Consider the following 21,634-nt stretch of genomic DNA (forward strand, 5'->3'; position numbering starts at 1 on the left):
TTTGCCTACTTATGAGTTAGTGCAGGGCTGAATGAGACTTGTCATTCCAGCTGAAGCTAGTTGGCCTGTTATCTTTCTACCCAATTCTTGCCCTAATACCAAGTATTTTCAAAGCCACAGTCCTTACCCCATGTCTTTCCCTACCTTCTGATGTATTGTACTCTACCAGAAACTGATGAGAATTGTCCATAATTTATCCAGTAATAATAATAGTATTACTGTCTCACAAATTCTCTTGAATGCAACCCTGTTTCCTGATTTCTGTTTAAAAGCAGATATTTTACAAGATGTTGCAGTGGCCAGAACGTATTTTTTATTCAGATAACTATTGCTTTGTGATACAGTTCTGCTGAATTCTAATTGTGAGCAAGAAACATATATGTACAAAAATATTCAGAGAGGGGCCAGCATTGTGGCACAGTGGGTTAAGTCATTGCCCACGACACCAGCATCCCTTATTAGAGAATCAAGTACTAGCTGCTCTGCTTCTGATTCGGTTCCCTGGCAATGTGCCTGGGAAAGCAGTTGAAGATAACTCAAGTACTTGGGCCCCTGCCACCAGGTGGGAGAATCAAGTGGGGTTCCAGGCTGCTGGCTTTGGGTTGGTTCAGTCCTGGCCATTGTGCCCATTTGGGGAGTAAACCAACAGGTTCTCTCTCAGATCTCTCTGTCTCTCCTGTCACTCTTCCTTTCAAATAAATAAAATCTTTAAAAAATATTTTAAAAGTTCATAAAAAAGGAATTTTATGAAAAAAATGCATGGATTTTTTTCCTAATAACTCCAAAATAAATTTATCTTTTAATTCCACTGTCCCAAAGTTTTGAAGTACCTTCATATATAATAATATCATGACCACAGGACTAATCCTTGATTGAGAATTGAGAGGAAGCAAGATGGGTAGGGAATCTGAAATCAAAATACATACCAGTAAATAAAATAAAAGGTCACGATAGCTGTCAGTCTCGGGCAGTGTTCAGATGGCCACTTGAATTCTCTCACGGCATCCTCCGTGCAAACACACAGGAGAGGTGCTGCAATCTTGCTTTAGGGACGAGGGAGCTAGCACACAAAGGGGAGAGGCGGTATGCCAAGTGACATAGCCAGGACCCCAGCCCCATTTATTCCATAGGCTTGAAAAAAACAACTGGTCATCTTCAGAACTTACAGTGGAACTGGGCCACTTAGAAGGACGGAGTGTGGCAGAGCTAAGGTCTAGCTTAGAGTTCTGGAAAGACAACTGAACCAAAAGATCACAATTTTTATTTCCATGTCTGACTCCAGTAGTGTGGCTGTGGGCAAATGATAAGCTGGCCTCCTCAGATCTGTTTCCTCATCTGTAGGGCAGGGACGGTGTGCCCAGGTGATCTCCAGAGGTCTTTAGCAGCATAACCTTCTCTTTAGGTGAGTGGCTGGATGGTAACACACGACTGCTCAGCCGAGGTTAAGAACATCTATCAGTGTGGGAACAGGCATCAGACGGGTGCTGGGGCTCCTGCCACCAACAACCAGACCATGCCCTGGTTCTAAATCCCCATCCATGGCCATTAGGGAGGACTGCTGGGCAGTCATGGGCAAGCAAGCAATCAGGAGAAATCACCTGTGATACCCAGGATGGCTCCAACAAGGGGCTCTGAAGTTGTGCCCCAGAAGCAGCACTTGAGGCTACGGGTGGAAACATCAGCCTGCAGCTTACCAAGTGGTGGGAAGGTTACTGAGATGGGAGACAAAAAACAGCCACAGGCCTCTCCCACAGGGATTCACTGTCTCTAATCAAGCATGGTGCAGTGTTCCACTTCAGTGCCTCGTGGTGTTCTGCAGTTGGACGTGGCCCAGCTGCGAATGCCTCGACCTGATTTGTGCTGATTAGGGCTGTAGCCCATTGCCTTTCCACTGCTTTCTGTTTCTCTTCTTTTCCATCTATATAGCCAATATAAATGCACAGCTATCAGCCCTCAGCTCCATAAACTGGCCTGGACTCTGTTACTTCTGATTTCACCTGGGCCTTCCTTATGGACCATTTCCTTACCAACCATTTCCAATTGTTGAATGGGCCTACAAGGAAGGGGCATAGACCAGAGAGGGCAGTGCCTTCCCTGCTCTATAATCACAAGGCAGCTTTGCAAGAGCCAACGCCTGGAAGCCATTCTGGTACAGAGGACCAGAGTTTTATCCTTTTTTAACTCTATGACCTTTCTATTCCCACACCCAAAAGCTGGAAGAAAAGAAATGGGAGGCTTTAGGATTAAGATGTATTCTTTAAGATTTTATTTATTTGAAAGGCAGAGTTACAGAGAGAGAGGGAAGGAGATATCTTCCATTCACTGGTTCACTTCCCAAATGACCACAACAGCTGGGGCTAGGTCAGGCTATAGCTAGGAACTCCATATGGATTTCCCACATGGGTGGGAAATCTTCTTTTCCAGGGGCATTAGTAGGGAGCAGCTGGAACTCGAACTGGAGCTCTGGTGTAGGATGCCAGTGCTGCAGTCTAGCCCACTGCTCCAAAACACCAGCCCCTAAATGGTTCCACAAACCAGGAGAGAATGTTACCTGGTTTTCTCTATATAGATTTTCATTATTAGAGCTCGCTGGTGCCGCGGCTCAATGGGCTAATCCTCCACCTAGTGGCGCCGGCAAACCGGGTTCTAGTCCTGGTCGGGGCGCCGGATTCTGTCCCGGTTGCCCCTCTTCCAGGCCAGCTCTCTGCTGTGGCCAGGGAGTGCAGTGGAGGATGGCCCAAAAGCTTGGTCCCTGCACCCCATGGGAGACCAGGAGAAGCACCTGGCTCCTGCCTTCGGATCAGCGCGGTGCGCCGGCCGCAGTGCGCCAGCCGTGGCGGCCATTGGAGGGTGAACCAATGGCAAAAGGAAGACCTTTCTCTCTGTCTCTCTCTCTCTCACTATCCACTCTGCCTGTCAAAAAAAAAAAAAAAAAAAAAAAAAAAAAAAAAAAAAAAAACTCAAAGTTTCCCACACTATAGCTGCTAAGTAAAACCTTCACCTAACACACCAAGTCCTCAGTTTCTCTTTGGCTTCTCTTATCATTTCTACATCTGTCACAGAATTCATAAAGATTTCAAACTTCTTGAAGAACATCACAAAGCTTCCTGGGCGCTGAGCTCTGGGACTGTATCTCCTTTCCTTAAGTGGCTGCCATGAGTCACAGGAGCTGAGCTAACAGTAGTGGAACTGGATCACTTCCCAACTACTAACCAGAGCGCAAAGAACAGACAATGTGAGACCGGTGGTTATGGGCATAGAAGGGGGGTGGGCAGTTAATACACAGCAGCTCTAAAGAAACGAAAAGCATGAGGCTGCAAGATCGAATCCACATTTCTAATCCAAACAGCAAGAGCTCCAAATGCCACACATGTCAGCGCGTGAAATACAGTCACACACACGCTCCCCTCGATCAGTAGTGCTTTCTCCCATCCCTGAGCCCCACCACAGTGACGCTAAGTGCATCCAAACGCCTGAACAGGGCACTCGAGAGATCACTTTTCATTTTCCAAGTGCCTGCAATGAATTTACACCGTTCCCCGACTTCTCTGTATGCTGGGAAGGGGGCAGGCATGCGGTGATGGCTGCCAGCATGCTGGGAAACTTAACTGACGCCAAGAACTGAAATCTTCAGAGCCTTTGAAAGGCATCCAGGAATGTCAGCCCAGCCTGCCCGCCCGCTCTCTGCTGAATGCCTACTTTGGCTGTCTGCTCCGTACTCAATGTGCCAGACAGGCAGGCCTTCGTACAGAGGGAGAGTGTGGTGTGGGCCCATGAAAGGGGAAAGCACAGCCTTTCAGATATGAATGGCAAGATTCCAGAAGTAGGTGATAAAGTGGCAGGGAGAAGAGGAGCAGGGGCCCTCAGGAAAGGGGTCAGTAAAATATCAAGAGAGAAAGAGTTGGCATCTCCCGGCCATCCGCTTTGGAGACGTGGTCTACTATCACCTATGCCCTCTGCTTGATGACCATAGCAGATGTCTATGCCTTGCTTAGAGATTCTCCTCCACCCAAGGACCTCTTCATCATCTGAGAATAAGATTCTTTAAGCCCTGCCAAGGCACACTTAAGTATGCTTTTGTGTATATTTCAACACCGAATCCAAATGCCATTTGCAGTGTGCTATTTGGGCTTTTCTTCAACTCTTTCCCCCCAGTATATGAAAATTTGAGACATGCCCATTGTGGTACATCTGAACAGCTTGGGGTATGTTTTCCCCCTTAAACTCATTTTGAGAAAGGAAGACAAATGTTCTGTGCAGTGGAGCATTCTCCGACTCTTGAACAGTGCTACTCATAGTTCCTTGGCATGGTCTCCTCTGCCGGAGGAAAGAACTCTTCTGGTTTGTGAGCTTTTCCGAGGAGGCAGTCTGATGTCATTGGTGGCAGACACAGTATGTATGTATCTGTCTTTTGTCTGCACCATCTGTTTTTCTCCTTACAGGCTATTGTTCCGAGTTATTTTTTTTCCAGCAAGTGTGCCTCTCCATAAAAGCATGGTTTTCAGTATTAAAGGGACTGAGCTGATATCCTAACCCGATTTCTCTTTTTTCCTTCCTTCCCAGAATCTTATGGCAAGGGCCTTATATGACAATGTCCCAGAGTGTGCTGAAGAACTGGCCTTTCGCAAGGGGGACATCCTGACTGTCATAGAGCAGAACACTGGGGGACTGGAAGGATGGTGGCTATGCTCCTTACACGGGCGGCAAGGCATTGTGCCCGGCAACCGGGTGAAGCTTCTCATCGGTCCCGTGCAGGAGACCTCCTCCAGTCACGACCAGCCTACCCCTGCACTGATGCACCAGAGCTTTGGCCAGCAGAAGCGCTATCAAATGCCAAACCCCCAGGCGGCTCCTCGTGACACCACCTACCAGGTGCCACCATCCTACCAGAACCAGGGGATTTACCAGGTACCCACTGGCCATGGGACCCAAGAACAAGATGTCTATCAAGTGCCACCATCAGTACAGAGAAGCATTGGGGGGACCAATGGGCCGCACTTAAGTAAAAAGGTGAGTAACTGATTAACTGGAATTTTGTTCCTACTTATTTATTTTTGCCGTTGCACTTGAAGCAATAGAAATATTATCAAAAGGATAACTAGAAGCCACCAAGAAATAAACAGACCAAATATTCTATTGTAGGCATCATTATAGTATCATTTTGCTATCCATCAGTCAGCAAAACTTTCTAGAATTACCCTATGCTAATTACTGTTAATTCCCCAGCCATTGAAAGTTCCTATGTCACTGTGATTCATACAAGACCATAAAATTGTTTCTTCCCATCTTTCTGATAGGTCTTCTGGACCTAGAATCTATGCTCAAATAGTTTCTAGTCTTTTCTATTTCTTCCTGGAGTGATATAAGGCACCAAATCTTATCCAAGCATAATGTGCAGCAATGATCCTACCCTGGTCAAAAGCTGAATCCTGACCCCAATGGCCTGGCAGCACAAAGAACCCACCAGAAATAGAGGGAGTAAGGAAGCTGGGAGTAGGACATGCCTACCAATTCATTCTTCAGCACTGTCAGCTTAGAGTTTGACTCACTGAAAGCACACACACACCTGTGACTGTGGAAGGACACCATCCTTTGGCCCTTCACAGCTGTAATCATGCCTAGGGCAGTGGATGAAAATACTGGAGCTTGTATATTTAGGGGGGAATCGAGTTTTTTAAAAAGTTTATGGGGGACATCTTCAATACCCAGATGCCGTAACAGTATGAGCTCAACAGAAGTGTGTTCATTGAATAATGAATGTTGAGCATCTAGTATGTTTGTGATGCTTGTGATGCGGTGTTGAGTTAAAGAAGGGAAAAAGCCCTTGTGACGCTTATGTTGTAGAAGGGAAGTTGTAAGTGAACATGGTAACGTCAGGTGGGGATGGATGCTGTGAAGAAAAGAGGGTCAGTGCACATAGGAGGGTACTAACCAAAACCATGAGGAGGCTTTTGTGAACGTCACAAAGGAAGGATCTTCCTGCAAATTCTAAACAGTCCTTTGAGTTGGTATTAAGAATGGATTAATTTAACATGACAAGAAAATGTCCCTGAAAGACAAAAGCAAAAATGCAGTTGGATGCCAGCAACAGCATGTGTAATTGTAGCCTACAAAAACAGATGAGCCCTCCTTGAAGTCAACTTAACCCTGCCTCAAGTCAGCCTAATACAAAGTCTGAATTTACAAACCCATATAAGATAGGGAATATCTATTTGCATGACATTGAAATTTTCTGTTGGAAAATACAAGAAGAAAAAGGATTTACTGTTGGAGTCCTTCAAATGGCAAAACCACTGATGCGTTTTCAAATCACATTTTATACAAACAGTCTGGTTTTCCAAACACGCTCAAGAGTGCATGTGTCACTCGAGTCCAGTGCGTGTTCCTCCAGAGGAATTACTGCAGTGGTAGTGCACAGCATTCCCACCTGTGTGACCCAGGACAGGGATCCCTGGCTAGCGGCCCTACACTCAGCCATGACCTCTCAAAGCCCTTCTCACCCCAGCAATTTCACATTCAAAAGGAAAGCCAAGCCTGACCTCTGTCTCCAGAGGGGAAGAGACCAGTTGAAAGGTGTAACTATAAATAAATAACTTCTCTCATTCTTAGTTCTGGCTGTTTGCACCTTAAAAATAGCTCCCCCTCGCTGGAGCTGGTGCGAGGCAGCCGGGGGGAGGCCACAGCAGGAAATGCTTGGCTGAGAGTGGTGGGTCCAGACTTTCATCACAGTTTATTTTGGCAGGGAGGTGACATGTTTTCCTTTTGAGACTCAACCTTTTTGGTTCCAAGTCTGAGAAGTCTGAAACTTCAGACTTCCCGTTGTGTGTGCCGGGGCTGCACTGCACGTTTGCTCCTTGGCTCTCTCTTCTCCTTTTAGGGGGCAGAAAATGAAACCTGCCTTCCCTTGCATGCATGTCAGGGGGCACTGGTGCTGGGGTGGCCAGGTTGTATAAATTCTGCAGTCAGTGGAACAGTTTGTGTTTAGCATAAGATAGGCACCTTCTATAGGAAGAGGTCAACTTTGGGGAAGGACCTCTACCAACACCTCCAGGAGATGCAACTAGGGCACTGGGTGTAAGGAATGCCTGGAGCATGGAGGGAAACAGCCATGCTGGGAAGGGCTGGCCAGGATATCCTGACCTCCCCTGGAAAGCACCTTCAGTGAGGTCTCTCCGTCGCCAGGTTGCCTGCTACTCTCCCTACCCCTCTCTTCTCTCATGCTCTCTCCAGCTCTCCCTCTCTTTCCTTTCCTCCATCTTCTTCCTCCCTCCCTCCCTTCTTTTCCCCTCCTTCGCTTTTTCCTCCCCTCCATTCCTGCCTTTATAATAGCGGAGGTGACTGAGCTGCTAAAAGGTGATGTTATTAACTTCCACATAAGAGCTATTGCTTTAAACTTCTGGCAACCTCCTCCTCAGTATAGGGCTTTCCCAGTGGGTGGAAATCCCAACAGTGATTGAAGCCAAGGCCCCAAGACATAATCCCAGTGCAGCAGAGATTAGGCATGGTGGATTCACCCCACCCTTTTTTTTTTTTTTTTTTGAGTTCTCATTTTAGCAATTTTACTGACTTACTAAATAAAGCAATTTTCTAATTTCTTATCTGTACAATGGGAGTGGACCCAGAACTAGATGTTCCTGGTACTTTACGCTGTGGTCCCTACAAATTATTCAACAAGGACATGAGGAGGCCATGGAATCTTGTTCTAAACCACCAAAAATGTGGTTTAAACATTCTGATGAACATAGAGTAACTGACAGAGGTAGGAAAGGTAAAGTTAAAAATGCAGATTTCCAGGACCGTTCCTCCAGCAATTCTTCTTCCAGTAGGCATCTGCATTTTACTGAGCTCCTTGAAACGTTCCATGGGAGGTGATCCAGGGCTACACTGTGAGAAACACTGTATGGGGGCCATGGAGGGCTTGGGCATGTTCCAATCTGATTGGGATCTGGGACTTTCCATGGTTCAAAATTCCCTTGATGTTGCTACACTGTGGGTGTCAGAAGTTTCATCCATCCCAGTTTTTTTCTACCAGTGAATCACTTAAGAGGGGGAAAAAAAAAAAAAGACAGTGAATTCTGTCTTCTTTCACTTTGGTTATTCTCGCTGGGGTCTCCAGGCTCTGCCCACCCTCTTCACCCCACCCCATTCACTGGCAGTCACACTTACGAAATCAGCATCCAGTGAGAGACAGACAGCACATCATCCCCAGCCTTATGCCACCAGGACAGCATGACTGTTGTGGGAGCAGCATGGACTTTAGTGCTAGGCCTGAGGCTCAGGTTCTACCTCTTCCTAGCTGCACGGCCCTTGGGAAGTCACTGACTATCTCTAAGCTTTGGTTTCTTCATCTGTAAAATGGGAATAATCATAGCCACCCTCGGGGCTATTATGAAAATTAAATGAAAAATATTAGAGAAAGCATTTAGCATGGCAGGGGCTTAAAAATGAGTTCCCTTCACCTTATTTCTCTTTCCTTTCTTGGTATAGTTTCAATAGCATGGGACCTATTTTAGTTTCTTAGAAGATGCTGGAGGAACCAACACTTTACTGCTTCAAAGGGGGCTTCAAAAAGTTATGGAAAGTGAAATTAAACAAATTTAGGGGAAGGCATCTGGTGCAGTGGCTTAGGACACTGGCATTCTGCATGTCAGAGAGCCTGGTTTCAGTCTGAGGTACTCTGCTTTCAATTCAGCTCCCTGCTAATGTGCACCCTGGGAGGCAGCAAAGGATGGCTCAAGTACTTGGAAACCTGCCACCCACATGGGAAACCTGGATGGAGTTCCAGGATCCTGGCTTTGGCCTGGCCCTGTCCTCACTATTATAGGCATTGGGAAATAGGCCAGCAAATGAAAGATCTCTCTTTGTCTGTCTCTGTCTGTCTCTCTCTATCTTTTAAATAAAAATTTAAGAATTTTTTTAATATTTAAAAATATAGGCCGGCGCCGCGGCTCACTAGGCTAATCCTCCGCCTAGCGGCGCCGGCACACCGGGTTCTAGTCCCGGTCGGGGCGCCGGATTCTGTCCCGGTTGCCCCTCTTCCAGGCCAGCCCTCTGCTGTGGCCAGGGAGTGCAGTGGAGGATGGCCCAGGTGCTTGGGCCCTGCACCCCATGGGAGACCAGGAAAAGCACCTGGCTCCTGGCTCCTGCCATCGGATCAGCGTGGTGCGCCGGCCGCAGCGCGCCGGCCGCGGCGGCCATTGGAGGGTGAACCAACGGCAAAGGAAGACCTTTCTCTCTGTCTCTCTCTCTCACTGTCCACTCTGCCTGTCAAAAAAAATAAAAAAAATAAAAAAAAAATAAAAAAAAAATATTTAAAAATATAGTTATTTAGGTGCAAAAGTATTTAAATCTATGCATAGCTCCTCCATAATACTTACTTTCCATGAACTTCTGTATGCTGTGCCCTTTGAATGTGTGACTATCACTTTGGTTCTACAAAAATTCTACAGAGCTTGGAAAGAATTTTCAGAGTTCTCTGGAAGCCATATACCCTGACACCTTCACTTAATCTCATCAGCCTTTTTCACTATGGGTTTTGTGTGCAGGGCCGTTTTATCCTCCAGCCATGGCAGGCAGACTGCCATTAAAAAACTCTTGGCTCCAAAACTGCAAAATAGAAATTAATAAAATTTAAACAGATGTCTAGGATACAGCATCATGTCAGCCTCATGAGTTGTTAGTTAGGGCTCATAACTATTTCTTTACATTTGAAAATAATTTGTAGGTTAGATTTTTCTCACTTTGCAAAGATTTCTAAATATGCATCGTGATTGCCAAGAACTCACAGGCAATTCTGAATTAAATGAATTGTTCACAGTCAAATAATTTGAAAAGCTGTGTTATAGAAAAAAAAGCAAAAAGTTTTCAGTTTCTTAAAAGCAAAAATTCAACTTAATATGAGAGTTTGGCCTGGGGTGGAGCCTACAAATGTCCAAAAGGTCTGAAATAGCCTCAGCTCACTGCCTCAGAGACCAGGAAACTGCCCACGTTCAAAGGCTTCATGCTTGATCTGCCTGGGGAGTTGATGTGTGTCTTTGATTAGCTTTTGAACATACCGTTTTTATTCTAATTGCTGGACTTCATTTTGCATTGCCTGCTTCTGTAACTCAGTCCTGGGCTACCTGATAAGCTCCATTAAGGCAGGGCCATAGCAGTCCTTTGACTGCTTTAGGCCAGGCACATAGCAGAGTATCAACACACAGCGACTGAATGGTTGAGACAGAAACAAACTACTGCTGTCTCTCGGTATCCATGGAGAGCTGGTTCCAGGATTCCCTGCAGATAACAAAATCCTTAGATTCTCAAGTCCCATTTATAAAAAGGCATAATTATTGCATGTAACCTATACATATCCTCCCACAAACTTCAGATCATCTCTAGATGGATTACACCCTACAATGTAAATACTAAACAAACAGTTGTCATAGCAAACTATTTAGGGAATAATGACAAGAAAACAAAAGCTCGGTACAAATGGAATTTTTAAAAACATTAGTGATGCATGGCTTTTCGAATATTATGGATACATGGTTGGTTGAGTCCACAGAGGTTGACCCTATGGATGTGGGGGCATAATTACATTAAATCTGAATTCATGTGTTATCTGGAAGGTAGTTCTGATCTTATCAGTCATCCATCATCACCCTGTTCAAACTCTTCCATCCAGCTCATTACCATCTGGTATGGCAGGTGTCACATTACATGTCGTAATTTTCTCCTAGAAGGGCCTCTGCAAATGTCGCCACCTGTTTTGTGTAATCATAATTATCAATACACAATAAGTGATCGCCCAAAGCAAAGCATGAGTAATGTCAAGTTGGGCTTGTCTGAGGGCCTTTCACGCAATTTGCCCAAGTTAGACAAGATTAATTACTACTTCTGCAGTCACCTATAGAGGAGAACCAGACTTTTTCCAGTGAGCAGCAGAGGATCCTCTGCATAGACTATGATGTAGCTAGAATGTTTTGCCCCTCTATTCTACCTGTGTTCTCCCATTAATTCGTTAAAACTCGTTGTAGCATTTCTCTATGAAGCCATCTCTCTGCAAACCACCAGTTCCTCCCTCTTATTTGGGCCCAAAACATGTTGTACAACTCATTGATCACAAGGGACTTCAGGGGCTCATTAAAAGATGCAACAGCCGGGGAGGCACTGGGCACAGCAGGTAAGACACTGCTTGGGATCCCATCGTGGTTCATGTCCAGGCTCTGATTCCATTTCCAGCTTCCTGCCAATGTATACATGGAAGGAAGCAGGTGGTGAGCTCAAGTGGTTGAGTCCCTGCTGCCCACCCACATGAGAGACCATGACCGAATTCTCAGGTCCAGGCTTTGACCCCATCCCAGCTCCTACTGTTGTTGGCATTTGGGAAGTAACCAACGCATGGGAGCTTGCTTGCACTTTCTCTTTCTCTATCATCTCTATCTCTAGTGAATAAAATATTGTGGCCTGCCATTATAATGTGTACATTGGACCAGACTGGGACAGGTACTACATGTGATAGCACTTGGAAAACTCAAATAATATTACTATTTAACAAGAACCCATAACATCATCTTTAAGAGCATTTCCAACCTTCCAAAATAGGGCACAAATGTTGGCAGGAAATGATTCAAAAGTTTTAGCCAGGTCTCCAGGCCCATTCCTGAAAGGTAATATAAGACTCAGAAATAGATTAGCCACTACGTTTATACCTTCTTAGACACTGAGTCATCACAAATTACACACACGCACATAAATACACACACACACACACACACACGCACACACATCCATGGCTGTTGGCTAAGGAATCAAGTGCTTCCTTTATTGGAACCTGAGGGATTGTGCAATCTGGTTGCCCAGAGCAGCACTCTGCTACCAGCCAACTCACTGCTATACGTGAGCAGGATGATTTATCTACTCACAAGACTTAGAGGAAACAAAAGCTCCCAGAGAAGATCAGCTCTGACTACACTTCACTTCCTTTAGTTCTGTGCCCCCAACACACCCCTTGAAAAGTACTTCAAGTACAGTGAGTATCTTCAGCTTCTCCACTTATAAACTCAATCAAGTATGACAGCTTTAGAATTGTGCATTTCTGGGAGCTGACATTGTGGTATGGTGGGTAAAGCTGCTGTCTGCAGTGCCAGCTTCTCATGTGGGTGCTGGTTCAGGTCCTGGCTGCTCCATTTCTGATCCAGCTCCCTGCTAATGCACCTGGGAAAGCAGTGGAAGATGGCCCAAATCCTTGGGCCCCTGCACTCTTGTGGGAAATCTGGAAGAAGCTCTTGGCTCCTAGCTTCAACCTGACCCATCCTTGGCCATTGCAGCCATTTGGGGAGTAAACCAACAGATGAAGATCAATATTTTCTCTCTCTAACTTCCCAGTAAATAAATTAAAAAACAAGAGAACTGTACATTTCTATTGAAGCATAATCCTAATGTAAGTGAATTTACCCCTTCAACATATGACTTTTGGGGCTATGCAAAAAACTGAAGTTTCAACCTCAATTTCTCCCCTGGAAAGTCATGATAAGTTTTAAGGCTTACAAAACTGGAGGTCTTTGAGCACCTGAAAGGCAGGACTTGAGCTCAGTCTGAAACTGAGAAGTGTCTTTCCCCAGCCGAGTCACCCACGCCACTGGAATGAGCAGTGACGAACAAAGGTCTTATCTGTGTGGTCAGAGCCAAGCCTTTGAATTCAATTGTACTTTGTTATAATACTCATGGATAGTGCATATTTGCAAAGAGTACATTAGTAACTTTGTATGAATCCACACCAAAGCAAACAGAGGCTAATCTTCCTTTCTCAATGATCTCATGCTAAGTGACTCTGCTTATCAGAGCGAGTAGGTGAGATACTGCGTGTAGTATTATGTCTGACTACATGGGTAACACTCTTTGTAGGGGAGAGAAAAGAATAAATGTATTTAATGATAAAATTGAGACTTAATACTGGTTGAACATATCTCTTTTTAAAAGATCTATTTATTTATTTGAAAGGCAGAGTGACAGAGAGAGGCAGAGACAGATAGACACCTTCCATGTGCTGGTGGACTTCCCCAAATGCCCACAATAGCCAGGACTGGGCCAGGCCAAAAGCAGGAGCCTGAGTACTTGGACCATCATCCATTGCCATCTCAGGCCCATTAGCAGGAAGCCAGATGGGAGACAGAGCAGCCAGGACTCAAATCAGCACTCTGATATGGGACTCAGGCCTGCTAAGCTGTGGCTTAACCTGCTACACCACTGTGCAAACCTCAGGCTAAACACATCTTTAAACAGAGACTTGTTTGAGTACAAAATTCAAATCTAGAGGCTATCAAAAATCAGAAGCTTGTGGTTCTAAATAGCTGTGCCCTAAACTTGGTTGTCAAGACACTTCCTGAGATGTGTGGTCCCTGTTTAAGGTACAGGTGTCACGGACCTCACTGTGTCTTTCTTAAAGTCAGAAGTTAACTCCAGGTTTTGAAGTAAAGAAGCCTTTTGCAAAACCTAATCACATCTAATTTATTTGAATAATTCTGATAACTCTCTATTTTCTCAAAGTATGGTATGGTTAACCAGTTATTTATTGGAATAGTTTTTTTAAAGATTTATTTATTTATTTATTTTATTTGAAAGTCAGTTACACAGAGAGAGAAGGAGAGGCAGAGAGAGAGAGAGAGAGAGAGAGAGAGAGAGAGAGGTCTTCCATCCATGTTTCATTCCTCAATTGGCCGCAACAGCTAGAGCTGGGCCAATCCAAAGCCAGGAGCTTCTTCCGGGTCTCCTACGTGGGTGCAGGGGCCCAAGGACTTGGGCCATTTTCCACTGCTTTCCCAGGTCATAGCAGAGAGCTGGATCAGAAGTGGAGCAGCCGGGACTAGAACCGGCACCCATATGCGATGCCACCACTGGCACCCATGTGGGATGCCGCTTCGCCACAGCACCAGCCCCTGGAATAGTTTTTTGTTTTAAATTTACTACCAGTTGACTATGAAGCCTTTAGCTGTGTTAAGTTATTCACTGCTTCCTTCTCATTCTGCAGGATACAGTGGTCCTCTCTTATCAGCAAGGATTATGTTCCAAGACTCCCAGTGAGGGCTGAAACTGCAGATAGTACTGAACCATAAGTGTATGTGTATATACATATACATAATATATATATGCATGCCTATGATAAGGTTTAATTTATATTAGACATAGTAAGAGATTAATAATAACTAATAGTAAAATATATCATTTGGAACAAAATACCTTAACTCTTCATGGCACTCTAGTGATATTTCTGGATCATAGTTGACAACAAGTAATTGAAACAGCAGAAGGAGAAATCATGGATAAGAGGGACTACTGTAATTTTAGAGCCAGTGTTGGATAGCTGATCCTTTTAAGATTTAAGACAGAGCTACAGACAGAGGAGAGACAGAGATCTTCCATCTGCTGGTTCACTCCTCAATGGCTGCAATGACCACGCTGGGCCAGGCCAAAGCCAGGAGCCAGGAGTGTCTTCTGGGTGTCCCACATGAGTACAGGAGCCCAAGAACTTGGGTCATCCTCCACTGTTTTCCCAAGCACATTAGCAGGGAGTTGGACTGGAAGTGGAGCAGCTGGGACTTGAACCAGTGTCCATACAGGATGTGGCACTGCAGGCCATGGCTGTAACCTGCTGCATTACAGAGCAGGCCCCATGGGGCAGCTGATCTTAAAGTGCCTCTAAGTCTTGGTTCCATGTTAGGGACATCAGACATATAATGCCATCTAATGCTCCCAGCAGCCTTTGGATTTAGGGGATGCAGCAGCCCAGAGGAAGGTCGAAGGCATGAGAAGTAAACCCACTTGCTCTAGGAATGGTGAGGATAGAACCCACATCTGTTTGACTCCAACATGGATGATTTTTACATCCCAGCTAAGGGCTGATGTTGCAAAGCCCTAAAATAAGAGGACATATTTAGACATTTCATGAGAATTCCTGCTCCTCAGAACCCTAGACACACGAAAGCATCCTGTGAGCCGGGAAGAACGACAGTTGCTGCAGAAGGCTCCACTTCAGACCCAGGCAGTGGCCTCAGCAATGAGGGAGGCTGGATCTAGGAACATGGATGCTTTTGTCACCCAGTCACAGTGGGCAGTTTCAGAGCAGGCTGATCCAAGGTCCGGAGCAGGTCCTTGGGTGATGTCAGGACTAGGGCACCACTTGAACACTGCTATGTTGGCTTTCTCTGCTGTAGGGAAATACTGTCCTTTACAATAACTTCAGATTGCTCCAAGTGGATAACTTCATTTAATAAGGTGTAATTAAATTCCCCAGAAGGGGCTAGTCATCCAAAAAAGGGGCTAGGCAAGGCATCCAAAATAAATAAATAAATAAATAAATAAGATACCCAGCTTTCAAGCTGTGCTTCTTGTATATGGAAATGGCTTTCTTTGGAAGTACAGTCACCCATGAATTTCCACAGGGGATTCCACAACCACCCCTGCTTGGGTACAAAATCTGCAGATACCCAAGTCTCTTACGTAAAATGGCATAGTATCTTCATATAACCTGTGCATGTTTTCCATATACTTTTTTTTTTTTGACAGATAGAGTTAGACAGTGAGAGAGACAGATAGAGAGAAAGGTCTTCCTTCTGTTGGTTCACTCCCCAAGTGGCTGCTACAGCCAGCACTGCGCTGATCCGAAGCCAGGGGCCAGGTGCTTCCTCCTGGTCTCCCATGTGGGTGCAGGGGCCCAAGTGCTTGGGCCATCCTCCACTGCCTTCCCAGGCCACAGCAGAGAGCTGGACTGGAAGAGGAGCAACCGGGACTAGAACCCGGTGCCCATATGGGATGCCGGCGCTGTAGGCGGAGGATTAACCAAGTGAGCCACGGCACTAGCCCTCCATGTACTTTTAAATCACCTCTCAATCACTTATATCTCTTAATACAATGTAAATGCTGTGTAAATAGTTGTTACTTATATTGTTTGGGGAATAATGGTAAAGAAAAAAGGTCTATATATTCAGAACAAATGCAATTTGGTTGAATTTGTGGATGGACATGGAGAATAGTCTGGATTAACAGGAGAAGTGGTAGATTCTAGAAAATGTCTAATGTGTGTTGCTAGTGTCAGCAACAGGACATTAAGGAAAGGACACTGGCTGCTCGGCCAGCTGACCAATGCTCCCACTTATTTTCCTGTCACTAGCAGGCTGGGTAACCTCATGCACTTAAGTCCCCTCAACCATGACATGGTGAGTGATGCCAGGTTCTCTCTAATGGTTTTCACTAGAATTTTATGATCCAGATACCCTTATCTGATTCCTTCCGAAAAAGTTTAATAAAACGACCTGATCTTAAAAGACTTAAAAAACAGAAAGGGCATTCAGGCATTGATATAAAGTTCCTCTAAGATTTGGCAAATCCTTGGCTTTCCCTTGAGATCTAGTCCATCTTCCCTTCCAGAAACACAGGGTCCTGCAGAAGAAACAGGAGCAGGTAGGGACACAAGGAGCCAGGGAGAGCCCGCCTTTGGCAGACCAGGGTCCTGTATACAAGACAACTTCCAGAGAGTTCTTCATTAAGAAAAACTCCAATCCCTGCTTTGTTAGCAAGAGCAAAGAAAGCACTTCATTCTGGAACTGACTGTTTTCCACCCATTTCCCCCTCTAATCCTCTTGGATCTGGCAGAGGCCTTTGGTGGTCTGGGGTTTCTCAACAGGACAACTGACTTCAGCACTGGCATGGAAGTCTGCCCCATCAGCCACTGCATCTTTCACCCCAGCTAAGCTATGAGAGGTCTCCCAGTTCTTTTTTAAATTTATTTACTTGTAGTTATGTGAAAGGCAGAGAGACAGATACAGAGAGATCTTCCATCTGCTGGTTCACTCCCCAAACACCAGCAACAACCGGCGCTGCTTCAGGCTGAAGCCAGGAGAACAGAGCTCAATTCAGGGGCCTCCCACATAGGTGACAGAGACCTAGGCACTTAAAGCCATCTTGTGCTGCCTCCAGAGGTACATGAAAACAGGAAGCTAGAATCGAGAATGAGCTAGAACTCAACCCAGGTATTCCAATATCCTACTAATATGGGATGTGGGCATCCCAAGCAATGTCTTAACCACTGTGCCAAATACCTGCCCAAGAAGCCTCCTATCTAAAAGGAACCCACGCCAATAGCATCTGGGCCCCAAATTCTCATCTCTTACTTCCTTTCCCTAGCCTCAAACCCCTTTAGAGTACTCTATGGCCTTTCTAAAGTCTATTTCAAAATCTAGATTTAGTGCTAAGTGTCCTGTTGAATTTATTTCGGCATCAAAAGAACCCAAATGATGGGGCCTTTTATAGTTTTCATTCAAAGAGCATTTCAGTTCATGGGATAGAAAAACTGGCCTTGCTGTAGCCGCCCGTCATGGGCTGTATTCAACTTTGTCCTGAGAAAGACCTCAAGCACTGGGGGAACCAGACGTCATCCCCATCATGCTCTTTCATGTCAAGCGCTTCGAACTGCTCTTGGGCGCTTGGCCATTCCATAACTAAATATTGCTTTAGCACTCGCTACACAAAGAGCTTCCTGAGCACGGCAGGGGAGGCACGCTGGGGATTTAACAATCGGGGCACTGTTTCCACTGAGTGGTTCACCGCCCAAAGCTGCCTCAAATGAAAGTGACCCAAGGCTCCGTTCCACTTCTGGGCATTCACTTGTGACTATTTCCTCATTTGGGGAAAGGCAGGCTGCAACTTAGGTGTGGCTAGCAAAAAGGCTGAGTTGTATCCCAAAACCAGGCATCAAAATGTCTTTGAAGGACCTCACAGAAACAGAAGGGCAAAGGCTTCCAAGCACAAGAGAAGCAGTAAGAAGGGTTAACCTTGGATGTGGCTTGGGAGGGTCTATTTTTAAGGCCAGAAACAGTTTATTATATTGTTGCTATGCAAGTAAATAAATGAGCTCACTGCTACACCCAAGCTGGACTGAGAGAATTTATAGAGAATTAATAAATCCAGAGTAAGCTGCATGTGGCTTTTCCTCTGGTCATAGACTAGAAACTGGTAATCTTGGATTTTAAACAGACGCAAACCTCTGTAACTTTGCAGTTTCTAAAAAATGGATTCCAGTTCCAGTGTGCAGGTGGTGATAATGATGATTTTCCTTTCCTTTCCTGGGGTTTTCTTTAAAGAGAAGGGGTCAGGATGGTTCACTTCAGACAAAGAGATTATTATAAAACCTAATGAATAGTGTAGTGGCTCTATTAATGCTTTTAAAGGACATTTAAAGGAAATAAGCTCTTTCTAACAGGAAGTTTTGGAAATCTAAATATTCTTATTAATGCATGAAACCCAAAGACAGATAGTATCAATAAATCAGGAGGGTGGGGGGGGGGGTGAGCTAGAGATAGGGAGCAAGCAGTCTAATTGTAATTTTCACATTTGCAAAAAAAATGCAAATAGATGCCTGCTAATCAGTGAAACATGTTTATGAATTCAAACAGCCTTTGGTACTCACAACAGGAGGGTTTAAATATGTACTGCAATTATTAGGGCACAATGGCACTTTTAAACTTCTCATCAATTACTGTTCTATTTCCTGTGCACTACACCTGGTTGCCTGGTTCATGACAAAGCCTTAGGGTAGAGCACCACAAGCTGGAGGCACACAGTCGTGCCCTGCTAGATCCATGGGTAGCTCTGCTGGTCAGTGACTGGGGCACCATCTAGACGGAGAAGGCAGAGCATTGCACACTGCAGCTCGTTCCTAGTATTGCTTTGGACTTTAGAAACATAGACACAAAGAATGATGGGACATGGAAGTTAGAACAATTCCAAAATAACTTTTACTTTCTGTGTCCCAGGACTCTGGAAAGAAAATCCTCCGCAGTGCATTTCCTATTATATTTTACAATTTGGTTGAAATTTTTATGTTGTAATTTTTGATACATATGAAGATAAATAGATGACTGATTGATAGAGCACTTTGAATAATAATGAAACACTAGAATGTGACCAATGTTGTTCAGGTTTCCTGTTTTCCCCTCCATCTCTGCTCTCTGTCTCTCATCCACCTCACCCAACTCTATTTCAAAGATTAAGATTTCTGCTCCTTCTAAATGTTTTTGAAAATTTTAAACGGTATATATTGCATATATTTATGAGCTATAATGTGATATGTCAATACTTATATACAACGTCTAGTGATCAAATCTGGGTAAATGGCATATCTATCACTTTAAATATTTATCATTTCTTTGTGTTAGGAACATTGAAAACCCTCTCTACTAGCTATTTTGAAATATCCAATTGATTTTTTAAAAAAGATTTATTTATTTATTTGAAATTCAGAGTTACAGAGAGGAGAAAAGACACACAGAGAGAAAGATCTTCTATCTGCTGGTTCATACCCCAAATGGCCACCATGGCCAATGCTGGGCCAGGCCAAGGCCAGGAACTTCATCTGGATCTCCGTCATGGGTGGCAGGGGCCCAAACACTTGGGCTATCTTCTGCTGCTTATCTCATTAATGGGCCATTAGCAGGGAGTTAGATCATAAGTGGAGTAGCTGGGATTCAAATCAGTGCTCGTATGGGATGCCGGTCTTACAGGCTATTATAGCTTTATCAACTATGCCACAATGTCAGCCCTCCAATTAACTGGTTGTCAATCACAGTGACCCTACTGTGCCTTAGACCATTAGAAGTTATTCTTCCTATTCAAGGGCTCCCCTATGCCTGTTAAGCTTCTCTCTCCATTCATCTTTCCAAGGGTCTGGTAACCAGCCTTCTACTATCTACTTCTATGAGATCACCTTTTTGAAATTTTTAGAATTTATTTTACTTATCTGAAGAGCAGAGAGACACAGAAAAAGGAGGAGAGAAAAATAGAGACCTCCATTCCCTGGTTCACTCCCCAAATGCTCACAACTCCCCAAATGCCTGGCTGGGCCAGGCCAAAGCTGGGAGTCCGGAACGCAATCTGGGTCTGCCACACTGAGGCAGGGACCAAACCTTGAGCTATGCTCTGCTGCCTCCTAGAGTGACCTCGATGAAAAGCCGGAATTGGAAGCAGAGTCAGTACTTGAACTCAGGCACTCTGATATGGCATTCAGGCATTCCAAGGGACATCTTGATTTAACCTCTAGGCCAAACGCCTTCTCCTAGTTCCATGGTTTCTTAGCTTCCATTGCTTTGTTCTTCTTCATGGTTGCTGGTAGCATATGGAAGGACTGGGTTGGAAGTGACAGCTGTGAAGTTGTGGTAAGTGGGTGAGAAAGAGCATCAGAAGGAAGTACACACACCACGGCAGGACTTGATGCCTGGGACCAAGAGAAATTTGCCTTCATGAACAGCGTGCCCCCTTCCCACTTCTCTTGGTGTTCCCTGAGCTAGCAGCACGCAGCTGAGATGCTGACATTCTCCTAACTGTGTGATCTCTTCTGCTGCTGCTGTGCTGCCCCCAATCCCAGGCACCTGTCCAGCTCTGCATTTCAGAGGTGAAATAAATCTATGGGAAGGAAGTGCCCCTAAGTGGACTTGCTGAGACCTTAGTACAAGTAATACCAGCTGAGCAGAAGTTGTCTTGAAGACAATGCTGTGCTTGCAGCCTCACCTATGGGATGGCTACGTGCCTCACCTTTTGATGAGATCTTTGTGACAAGCCCAGCCTGTGGTCTTTCACTGAAAAGGCCTCATCTGATGAGAACTTCAATAAAACATCCTGAGTTTAGGGCCTCACCATCCTGCTCTTGAATAAATGTCTTTATCTCTAAATCTCATAAAAGCACATTTTCCCCTGGGGTTTTCCAGAGTGTCTTGCACTGTCTGATGATAACTGTGATCGTGGCAATGCTGGTATGATCAACATAAAACAATAACCCAACTCATGTACCTTGTCATTTATGACTTTGATCTGAAATTCCCCTGTGAGAGCTCACTTTGAACACTGACTTTAAACCTAAGAATAATGAAATGTTTTCTCCCATAGTTTAATCACGAAACATTTTGAAAGCAAACAGCCTTGAGATGTGTGATTACTAAGGCACAGAAAACATCCTTATCATATGGATAGAACATATCAACTGACTATTGTTTGTCTTGTGCCTGTTGTCTTGTCTGTTGTGCTGCATTCCTGGTTGTCTCTGTGTGAACATTGTATTTTTCTAATTTATTAAGTTTTATTTGATTTGAAAGAAAGAGAAATGGAGATAGATCCAACTGCTGGTCACTCCCCTATGTGCCCACAACAACCAAAGCTAGGCCAGGCCAAAACAAGGAGATCAGAACTCAGTATGAGACTCCTACAAGGGTGGCAGGGACTCAAGCACTTGAGCCATCATCTGTTGCCTCCCAGGACACACATCAGCAGGAAGGATTAGAAGCAGAGTAGCCAGGAGTCCAACCAGGAACTCCAATATGGGAAGTAGACATCCCAAGCTGTGACTTAACTACTATGCCAAATGCCCATCCCCAGTCACTGTATTTTTTAAATATTTGTAGAAAAACTTTAACATCTATAAAGATGTTCTCTGCCGCCAGACAGAGGCAATTAATTTTGTTTCCTTCTGCCAGACTCAAAGGCCCGTATAAATCTAGTTTCATGCTCTTGATGAACCAGACAACTCTGATGACTTGAAGTCTGGCTTCAGCCAGTGTAAGCCAATCCTTACCTTTGGATACAGTCCTATGGTCCCAACCCAAAGTGG

The 21,634-nt window shown here is 44.8% G+C and overlaps 1 protein-coding gene across 3 annotated transcripts in view; it reads left to right on the top strand.

Annotated features, from left to right (window-relative positions):
• NEDD9 (neural precursor cell expressed, developmentally down-regulated 9) overlaps positions 1 to 21,634 on the top strand; it is a 208,051-nt gene that overhangs the window by 168,470 nt on the left and 17,947 nt on the right. For all 3 annotated transcript variants that reach the window (XM_008262389.4, XM_070074409.1, XM_008262388.4), the window contains one exon: positions 4,564 to 5,010. In XM_008262389.4, coding sequence (XP_008260611.2) covers positions 4,564 to 5,010 — 447 coding nt within the window. The remainder of the gene's footprint in view (positions 1 to 4,563; positions 5,011 to 21,634) is intronic.

The sequence above is a fragment of the Oryctolagus cuniculus genome, chromosome 5, assembly GCF_964237555.1.
Source record: "Oryctolagus cuniculus chromosome 5, mOryCun1.1, whole genome shotgun sequence".
NCBI lineage: Eukaryota > Metazoa > Chordata > Mammalia > Lagomorpha > Leporidae > Oryctolagus > Oryctolagus cuniculus.